The sequence below is a fragment of the Dipodomys ordii genome, unplaced genomic scaffold, assembly GCF_000151885.1.
Source record: "Dipodomys ordii isolate 6190 unplaced genomic scaffold, Dord_2.0 Scaffold177, whole genome shotgun sequence".
Classification (NCBI taxonomy): domain Eukaryota; kingdom Metazoa; phylum Chordata; class Mammalia; order Rodentia; family Heteromyidae; genus Dipodomys; species Dipodomys ordii.
In genome coordinates, this window is record NW_012267393.1 from 1,062,391 (window position 1) to 1,072,735 (window position 10,345).

The 10,345-nt window shown below is 45.0% G+C and overlaps 1 protein-coding gene across 1 annotated transcript in view; it reads right to left on the reverse strand.

The window, feature by feature from the left end:
- Window positions 1-3,031: 3,031 nt before the first annotated feature.
- Window positions 3,032-10,345, reverse strand: part of Hint1 (histidine triad nucleotide binding protein 1) — an 8,130-nt gene continuing 816 nt past the window's right edge. Inside the window, exons 2-3 of the mRNA XM_013033785.1 lie at window positions 8,266-8,370; window positions 3,032-3,347 (exon numbers count right to left, since the gene is read on the reverse strand). Coding sequence (XP_012889239.1) covers window positions 3,183-3,347; window positions 8,266-8,370 — 270 coding nt within the window. The 3' untranslated portion in view covers window positions 3,032-3,182. The remainder of the gene's footprint in view (window positions 3,348-8,265; window positions 8,371-10,345) is intronic.

A 10,345-nucleotide genomic window follows, 5' to 3' on the forward strand; every position in this document is an offset into this window, starting at 1 on the left:
AGCAGGTCTTAAGTTCAAAACCCAGATTAAAAAATAAAGACTAGGGAATGTGGCTTAGTGGTAGGTAGAGTGCTTGCCTGGCATGCATGAAGCCATGGGTTCGATACCTCAGTACCACACTACAAAGAAAAAGCCAGAAGTGCGCTGTAGCTCAAGTGGTAGAGTGCTAGCTGTGAGCAAAAGCAGCTCAGGGACAGTGCCCAGGCCCTGAGTTCAAGCCCCAGGATTGACAAAACAAAAACAAACCCTCACAATTTTGTTCTGCCCAATCAGTTTTCACCTTCCCTCTGCCAACAGTCTAATATTAATTTTTAGATAGGTCAATTATTTAAAATTAAAAATTTAATTAAAATTAAAAGACCTATGGATCTCCAGGGCACTTTTCCTTCTTTATGATTTACGTGTGTGTGTATGTGTGTACATGCTGGTCCTAGAACTTGAACTCAGGGCCTGAGCACTCTCTGAACCTTTTGGCTCAAGGCCAGCATTCCACCATTTGAGCCACAGAGCTTCACTTCTGGCCTTTTACTGGTTTACTGGAGATTAGTCTCACGGGCTTTCCTAACCATACTGGCTTCAGCGATCCTCAGATTTCAGGCTTCTGGGTAGCTGGGATTCCAGAAGTAAGCCATTGGTGCCCTGCATATTTATTTATTGGGGGCGGTCGTGGGGCCTGAACTCTGGGCCTGGGCGCTGTCCCTCAGCCATTCAGCTCAAGGCTAGCACTCTACTCTTGAGCCACAGCACCACTTCCAGCTTTTTCTGCTTATGTGGTGCTGAGGAATTAAACCTAGGGCCTCAAGCAAGCAAGGCAAGCACTCTACCACTGAGCTACCTTCCCAGCCCTGCCCTGCATAATTTTAAGTTAACGGATCTTCCTAGTCTTGTGATGACTTGCAGTATACTTAAGAATAATATAAATCAAGCTGGGCATTGGTGGCTCATGCCCGTAATCCTAGCTACTCAGGTGGCTGAGATCTGAGGATCTTGGTTCAAAGCCAGCCCGGGCAGAAAAGTCTGAGACATTGTGAGACTCTTATCTCCAGTTACCCACTAGAATATCAGAAGTGGCGCTGTGGCTGAAAGTGGTAGAGCACTAGTCTTGAGCAAAAATTGCTCAGGGATAGCACCCAGGCCCTGAGTTCAAGCCCCATGACCAATAATAATGATGATGATGATGTAAATCACTAGATGCCAGTGACTCACACCTGTAATCCTAGCTACTTAGGCTGAGAATCCCAGTTCCAAGCCAGCTCAGGCAGGTAAAGCCATGACACTCTTATCTCCAATTAACCTGCAAAGGGGTGGAACAAGAGCTGTGGTTCAAAGTGGTAGAGTTCTAACCTTGAGCAAAAAAGCTCCAGACCAAGTTCAAGCTCCAAGACCAACAAAAATAAGAATTATCGTGTATTTTATTTGCAGAGCACTCAGTTTAACCTAATGTACTGGACAGTCTTTTATCCAAGAACCAATAAGTTAGATAACCTTGGGACATTGTATTATAGTGTCTTCTGAATGATCGCAATCATTAAAAGATCCTCTCCCTCCCCTGCCTATTTATTTCCACTGTAGAACCATAGCCCACCTTCTTGAAAATTCTTAATTTGTCAAGATAATTTCTGGCTATCAAGAGTCCTGTATTCAGTCAGCCTAAACCCCTCACCGACTGATATTTAAAAATATAGCTCCTAAAGCGTCAAAATCACTAGTTTCTCTGTCCCTTCAACTTCCTACATAAAACGTAGCTCTTTACTATTCTACTTACTCTGGGAACACATACTGGCTCGTCAGCATCTCTAAGTATAGGCTTAAGGGAGGTGTGGCTCAGGTGTTGAAATGCTTACCTAGCCAAGTGCTTAAAACCCTCAGTTTAATCCACCATTCTGAAGAGAAAAAAAAAATCAAGATTATTCAAAGGCTAGGTGCCAGCGGCTCATGCCTGTAATCCTAGTTTCTCAGGAGGCTGATGTGAGGGTCTTGTTTAAGTCACCCGGGACAGACAAATCTGAGAGACTGTTATTCCAATTAACCAGCAAAAAGCTGGAAATGGGAGGTATAGTTCAAGTGGTAGAGTGCCAGCTGGTAATCACAATTCTTCTGCCTCTAGCTCCCTAGTGCTGGGATTATATACATGTACTACAACACCCAGCCAGATCAAATTCAAATAGCAGGGTATCAATCATTTGATTTCACTCAGTCATGAGATTCTGTGACAAACCTGACTTTTTTTTCCTTTTTTTTTGTTGGTTCTGGGCTTGAACTCTGGGCCTGGGCACTGTCCCTCAGCTCTTTAGTGTAAGGCAAGTGCTCTGCCACTTGAGGCACAGTGCCACTTCTGGTTTTCTGGTGGTTAATTGGAGATGAGTCTCACAGACTTTCCTGTCTGGGCTGGCTCTGAACCACAGTCCTCAGATCTCAGCCTCCTAGGTAGCTAGGATTATAGGTGTGAGCCATCTGTGCCCAGTAAATCCTTTATCTCTCCATAACTCTCCTAAGAATTTAGATATAACATGTAGTCTGGACATTATCTTTTTTTTTTTGTCGGTCGTGGGGCTTGAACTCTGGGCCTGCGCGCTGTCCCTCAGCTCTTCAGCTCAAGGTGAGCGCTCTACCACTTGAGCTACAGCGCCACTTCCTGGACATTATCTTTAGCGCCACAATTTCTACATTCTGGACCAAACATATCAATACTTCTATCTCAGGTCAGTCACTCTATTCTAACAATTCAATGTTCAAATATTGGGCACATTGGGAGAAAATGTGAGAAGCTTCTCATTCCAACAATTTTTTTTTTTTGCCAGTCCTGGGACTTGAACTGAGCTTGGGCACTGTCCCTGAGCTTCTTTTGTTCAAGGCTAGCAGTCTACCACTTGAGCCACAGTGTCACTTCTGTTTTTTTCTGTGTATGTGGTACTGAGGAATTGAACCCAGGGCTTCATACATGCTAGGTGAGCATTCTACCACTAAACCACATTCCCAGCCCTCCAATAAATATATTTCTTAAAATAATAAATCAATTCCCAGACTCTAACACCATGCAATGAAGTCTTTTATTAGGCATAGGTTTTTAAATGTCTTTAGTAGTTCCATACATAGGAAAAAAAAATACCTGCCATTTAAAACATATTAGAACTTGCAAGACTCATCTCTGCCTAGAGAAGGAAAGTTACCCTGGAGCATGCTTAACCAGGAGGCCAGTGCATCTGACGACCCCCAAGAACATGGAGATGAACATGGTAGACAGACTGGCCGCCATCTACACCTTCATTCACCACCATGCGATAGCCCTTCTTTAGGCCCAGATCAGCAGCACATTTCTTGCCAACAATCATCAAATGTCCAAGAAGCTGGAAAAGAAAAAAACACGTGTCTTAAGCACAAGAAATTTTAAAAAAATCGTCCAGTTAAGAGTATGAAATTAAGGCAGGCCTAATGGTAATCCCAGTATCTAAGAGGCTAAGGCAGCAGGATCACAAGATGCAGGCTAGCTTCACTGTCAAATATATATATATATATATATATAAAGATGAGGGGCTGGGGAGGTGGCTCAGTGGTAGAGCGCTTGCCTTGCATGCCTGAGGCCCTGGGTTCGATTCCTCAGCACCACATAAGCATAAAGAAAAAAGCCGGAAGTGGCGCTGTGGCTCAAGTGGTAGAGTGCTAGCCTTGAGCTGAAGAGCTGAGGGACAGCGCCCAGGCCCAGAGTTCAGGCCCCAGGACTGGACCCAAACAAACAAACAAATAAACAAAAAACAAAAAGATGAAAAGCCATGCACCTGTGGCTCATGCCTGCAATTCTGGCTACTCAGAAGGCTAAGATCTGCGTGAGGATCACTGTTCGAAGCCAACCTAGGTAGGAAAGTCCATGAAACTCTGTTCTCCAACTAACTAGCAAAAGTATGCTCTACTAGTAGAGCATTAGCCTTGAGCACAGCGGCTAAGGGACCATGCCTAGGCCCTGAGTTCAAATCCCAAGACTGACCCCACAAAAAAAAAAATCAAATCAAATTATGGCTTTGATCAAATGTACATCAAGATCCTGATGTTTACTACGCCAATAGAAATGGTCTCTCCCCTTCCTGTTCTTTTCTTGAAAGCTTGTTAAAATGCTGGGCAAAGTGACACTGTGGCTCAAGTGCTAGAGTGCTAGCTTTGAGCTGAAGAGCTGAGGAATAGCGCTTAGGTCCAGAGTTCAAGCCCCACAAACGACAAAAAAAAAGAAAGAAAAAGGAAAATGCTTGTGTTTGTCGGGTGCCAGTGGCTCATGCCTGTAATCCTAGCTACTCAGGAAGCTGATCTGAGGATCTTGGTTTACAGCCAGCCTGGACAGGAAAGTCTGTGAGACTCTTATCTCCAATTAACCCCCCCAAAATCAGAAGTGGCGCTGTGGCTCAAGTGGTAGAGCACTAGCCTTAAGCTGAAGAGCTCAGAGAAGCACTCAGGCCCAAAGTTCAAACCCTATGACTGACAAAAAAAATAAAAATTTAAAAAATGCTGGTGAAAGAGGATACTAACACCATCTTTGTTCTCCGTCCATGGGAAACATAAGCAAAGAAGTGGAAGTATAGCCAACTCTTCTCATGCTAACTTTTTTTGTTTGTTTTTGGTACTGGTCCAGGGGCTTGAACTCAGGACCTGAGATCTTTAGCTTAAACTAGTACTCTACCACTTGAGCCACAGCTCTACTTCTAACTTTTTGATAGTTAACTGGAGAGAAGAGTCTCAAGCACTATCCTGCCTGGACTGACTTCCAACCTTGATCTTCAGATCTTAGCCTCCTGAATTACCTAGAATTGTAGGCGTGAGCCACGGGCACCTGGCTCTTTAATTTTTTAATCAAGGAAGAAAGCTGGCAACAAACAAGTCATTTTCTTATGAAAACAGACAAACTGTCCCTACGCAGTACCAAAAGCCAGAAACAGGCTGACCCACAGTGAGACCATGCGTTTGCCCCCAGGCAGGCACTTCAAGTCCCAAGACAGGAACAGTTCCTCCATGTCCACAACAAAATCTACTAAGCCACACACAGGAAGTTATATGGGGAAAGAAAAATGTTTTGTCATCAAATATTTTGATGACTGAAGAAGTTCCCAGGCAGCCCCACAAAGGCATAATGACCAAATTTTATTTTAAAAAAGGGCTACCTGAGGCTGGGAAGGTGGCTTAGCGGTAGAGTGCTTGCCTGGCATGCATAAAGCCCTGAGTTCAATTCCTCAGTACCACATACACAGAAAAAAACAGAAGTGGTGCTGTGGCTCAAGTGGTAGAGCACTAGCCTTGAGCACAGAGAAGTTCAAGGACAGTGCCCAGGCCCTAAGTTCAAGCTCCAGGACCGGCAAAAAAAAAGGGGGGCCCCCTATATTTCCGTGAGCCAACTTCAAACAAAAATTCCCATTTAAAAGTTAAATTATATCCATTGGGAACTAGAATTGATCATACATTTCATTATGAGTTAGCAGAGTTTGAACATTAACTCAGTAATTATTTTCTGGCAAAGAACCGTGTCTTCTCTTTAAAAAGAGCTGATTCTTAAAACCCTAACTTAGGAAATTAACTGAATAAAAATCAACGTTCTGTCATCCTTACAGACAAGAGCTGCCCTGGAATAAAGAGCTCCCACCCTGCCAAGTGCCGGCGGCTCACGCCTGTAACCCTAGCTATTCAGGAGGCTGAGATCTGAGGATCAGGGTTCAAAACCAGCCCAGGCAGGAAAGCCCGTGAGGTTTTTGGTTTTTTTCTGGGGGGGGGGGGTTGGGTGTTGGTTGTGGGGCTTGAACTCAGAAAAGTCTCATGGACTTTTTTGTCGTTCCCCCCCCCCCCACACACACACACCCCAGTCCTAGGGACTGAACTCAAGGCTTGGGCACTGTCCCTGAGCTTCTTTTGCTCAAGGCTAGCATTTTACCACTTGAGCCACAGAGCCACTTCCAGCCTTTTCTGTGTACGTGGTACTGAGGAATCAAACCCAGGGCTTCATGAATGCTAGGCAAGCACTCTACCACTAAGCTACATTCCCAGCCAGCCCCTCATGGATTTTTTCGCCTGGTTTTCTGAGTGGTTTATTAGAGATAACAGTCTCATGGGCCAGGCACTAGTGGCTCATGCCTGTAATCCTAGCTGCCCAGGAGGCTGAGATCTGAGAATTTCGGTTCAAAGCCAGTCATGGATGTGGGCTTTACCTTTAGAAACTCACATTAGCCTTTGCTTTTTTTTTTTTTTGGAGGGGATGCCTATCCTGGGACTTGTCCTGGGTCCTGTCCCCCAAACTTTTTAGCTCAAGGCTAGCACTCTACCCCTTGAGCCACATCGACACTTCCAGATTTTTTTGGTGGTTAAATGGAGGTAAGTCTCACAGACTTTCCTGCTTAGGCTGCCTTTGAACTGTAATCCTCAGATTTAAGCCTCCTGAGGAGCTGATTCTAGGTGTGTGCCACTGGTGCCTGGCTGAACTCTCTGATTGGTACAAGTGTTTGAGTTAAAAATTAGTATCTAGATGAGGCTCCAATGGCTCACACCTGTAATCCTAGCAACTCAGGAGGCTGAGATCTGAAGATCTTGGTTCAAATCCAGCCTTGAACTTTTAGAAAAGTCCATGAATTTTTTTTTTTCGCCAGTCCTCAGGCTTGAACTCAGGGCCTGGGCACTGTCCTTGAGCTTCTTTTGCTCAAGGCTAGTGCTCTATTGCTTAAGGGGCACAATGCCACTTCTGGCTTTTTCTGCGTATGTGGTACGGAGAAATCGAACCCAGGGCTTTTAGGCAAGCACTCTACCACTAAGCCACATTCTCAGCCTCTCCATGAGCCTCTTATCTCCAATTCAACAGCAAAAAGTCAAAGTGGGAGAATGGCTCAAGATTACTAGCCTTAAGCACAAAAGGTACACAAGAGCAAAAGCTACACAAGAGCAAAAGTCCCTGAGTTCAAGTCTCAGTACCCGCACAAGGCTACTCAATTCTGTAGTGTAAAAGCACCATGGACAGTAGAGTTCAACAAATGAGTGACTGTGTTCCATAAAACTTTATTTGTAGGGGCTGGGAAGGTGGCTCAGTGGTAGAGCGCTTGCCTTGCATGCATGAGGCCCTGGGTTCGATTCCTCAGCACCACATAGCAGAAAAAGCTGGAAGTGGCGCTGTGGCTCAAGTGATAGAGCACTAGCCTTGAGCTGAAGAGCTGAGGGACAGTGCCCAGGCTCAGAGTTCAGGCCCCACAACTGGCAAAAAACAAAAACAAAAAAAACTTTATTTGTAAAAACAGGCAGCCAGCCAGATTTGGGCCACAGGCTAGACTGCTAGTTCCAGCTATCATTTCTGGATCTAGAAACCAAACCTCAGACATACCAAGCGTGTGTGTTCATATCTGGGAGCCAAGGGTTCACTGGCATCATGTATGGATATCATGATCTCTGATTTGGATAATGATTTGCTGACTATGAAGATCCATATTGGTGACTTTCTGTTGACTATGCCTCAAATGTTTTTGCAGAAGTTATCCTTTACAAGGCTTTGCGTAGCTGGGCACTGGTGGTTCACACCTGTAACCCTAGCTACTTAGGAAGCTGAGACCTGAGAGAGGTTTGAAGCCGGCTCCCCAGGAATTATTTCTAATACACTATTCAGAAAAAGTCAGAAGTAGCACCCTGATTCAAGTGGTAGAGCGCTAGTCTTGAGCAAAAGAAGCTCAGGGACAGTGTCCAGGCCCTGAGTTCAAGCCCCAGGACCAGCAAAAACAAATAAATAAGGTTTCTGTTGCTAAAATTTCAGGTATCATTTCAATATTCCCTACTTATACCTGTTTTTTTTTCTCCAGTTCAATCATATATTACACCAAATTATCAGTCTTGTGGCATCTAATGCACTTTAGCTCTGAATACGTGTATTTTTTGTTGTTTGTTTTTTTGTCAGGCATGGGGCTTGGGCCTGAACACTGTCCCTCAGCTCTTCAACTCAAGGCTAGCACTCTACCACTTGAGCCACTGAGCCACTTCTGGTTTTCTGAGTGGTTTATTGGAGATAAGAGTCTCACGGACTTTCCTGCCCCAGCTGGCTTTGAACTGTGATCCTCAGATCTCAGCTTCCTGAGTAGCTAGGATTACAGGCGTGAGCCACTGGCACCCAGCTACATGTTTTATTAGAGTGAAATGGTACTGTCAAGTAACCTAGTGGTTTTTTGGTTTTCCTTTGTAATGGCCGTAGGAAGTTAAGTGTGTTATCACCAAGAACAATTGAAAAACCAGGAAAACAAAAATCAAGTATAGATATATACTCACACTTTCATCATCATCTTCAGCTACAGAAATCTGGGATATGTGTTTCTTGGGGATCACCAGAAAATGGGTTGGTGCTTGAGGGGAAATGTCATGGAAAGCAAGACACTAGGAAAGAGAAAATGCAAATTTTAGTACTAGATCATCCTCAATAAACCACGTGGGAGGCCTTGATTCATATTCAAGGTTCCACAGTCTCACGGCAAAACGACTTTAAAGATGTAGTTACTACTGGCTGTGCAAGTCCCAAAAGAAGGTAAGAAAAAAAAAAAAAAAAGCCTGGTATAGTTAGACTGAACATTCTTTTTTTTTTTGGTAGGCTGTGGGGCGTGAACTCTGGGCCTGGGCGCTGTCCCTCAGCTCTTCAGCTCAAGGCAAGCGCTCTACCACTTGAGTTACAGCGCCACTTCCGGTTTTCTGGTGGTTTATTGGAGATAGGAGTCTCACGGTCTCTCTGGCCCGGGCTGGCTTTGAACCGCGATCCTCAGATCTCAGCCTCCTGAGTAGCTAGGATTACAGGCGTGAGCCACCAGCACCTGGCTAGACTGAACATTCTTAGACAAGGATTCTGAGTCAGTGACATTTAAACTGTGATCCCAGAAGAGTAGAAAGTAGCATGTCTCCAGCCCATTGAGGATCTCAAGCAACTCAATCTTCTAGCACCTGTCACGAACCTTCCTAGCTCACTACCCTCATGGCTTTTCCAACTGCATTCCCGAGAGGCGACTGCCTCCAATTTAAAGTCTATCTTAAAATGCTTTTTTTGTGGCTCAACTTGAAATGCTAATTTTGTCAGTGAACTCAGAGCCTGGACGCTTTCTGAGCTCTTCTGCTCAAGGCTCTACCACTTAAGAGCCACAGTGCCACTCCCAGTTTTCTGATTGGTTAGTTGGAGGTGAATCTCGTGGATTTTGCTACCCTGGCTGGCTTGGATGGGGATCCTCACATCTCAGACGTCCAAGTACTTAGGATTACAGGCATGAGCAACCAGAGCCCAACCATATATACAATTTTTTTTTCTTCCAGTCATGGGGCTTGAACTCTGGGCCTGAAAGCTGTCCCTCAGCTCTTCAGCTCAAGGCTAGTGTTCTACCCACTTGAGCCACTGCACCACTTCCTGTTTCCTGAGTGGTTTGTTGGAGACTTTTCTGCCTGGGCTGGCTTCCAACCATGATCCTGAGATCTCAGCCTCCTGAGTAGCTAGGATTACAGGCGTGAGTCACCAGTGCCCTGCTACAATTTTTTAATGAATCCTCAAGAGAGACTGGAGGTGTGGCTCATAACAGTCCTGGTTATGAAATTTGTTTTTCCACCACAGGTACTGATCGGTTTCAGCAGTAACATGTTTGATTTTTCCCACTTTATTCAACATATATATATATATATATATATGTATGTATATTATATCCATTCCCTAGTGTAAAACTGAACAGTATAAGCAGTTAGCCCAATTATTTACCACACCAGAAGCTATAGACATACACAGAACATACTTGTAAAAAAACAATTTAATTTAAATCTCTTGTTGTCTGTGGAAGGTGGAGATTGCCCATGAGAACCTTTCGTGTTTGTCCAGAGTAATTTTACTGGCTACTCCCTCAAAAAATGCTGCATCACTGGAGTTCATAGGTCATTTCCATAACTACTTAGATAGAAAAGGCAATCGCTTTTAAATTACGTTTTCAAAAATACACTTCCTTCCTAACCAGTGACACGTAAAGATACTGAAATCACACTCACCTCAAGGAACCGAACTGAACCTTAGGTAATGCTCTCACTCCTAAGTACAGGCGACCGGTTTTTCTTCTCTTGCCTCCCCTCCCTCCCAAAGGTAATTTCACAGACGGCTTGTGGAACTTCTCCCCAAGCCAGCCGACCCCTGGCCCAGCTTGGATCTGAGACCCGAACCCTTGCACACACCGTGCAGGAACTAGTTGACCCGGGTGGGTGACCCGCGCGGGGATCTCACTCAGAACTAGCGAGCTGGGTCGGCGGGCGTTCACAGATTGCCTGCCCCCCGCAGGAACCGTCCGCGGGTGCGGGGGTGAGGGCGGTCGGAGGAGATCGCGACGCAGGGCCGGGC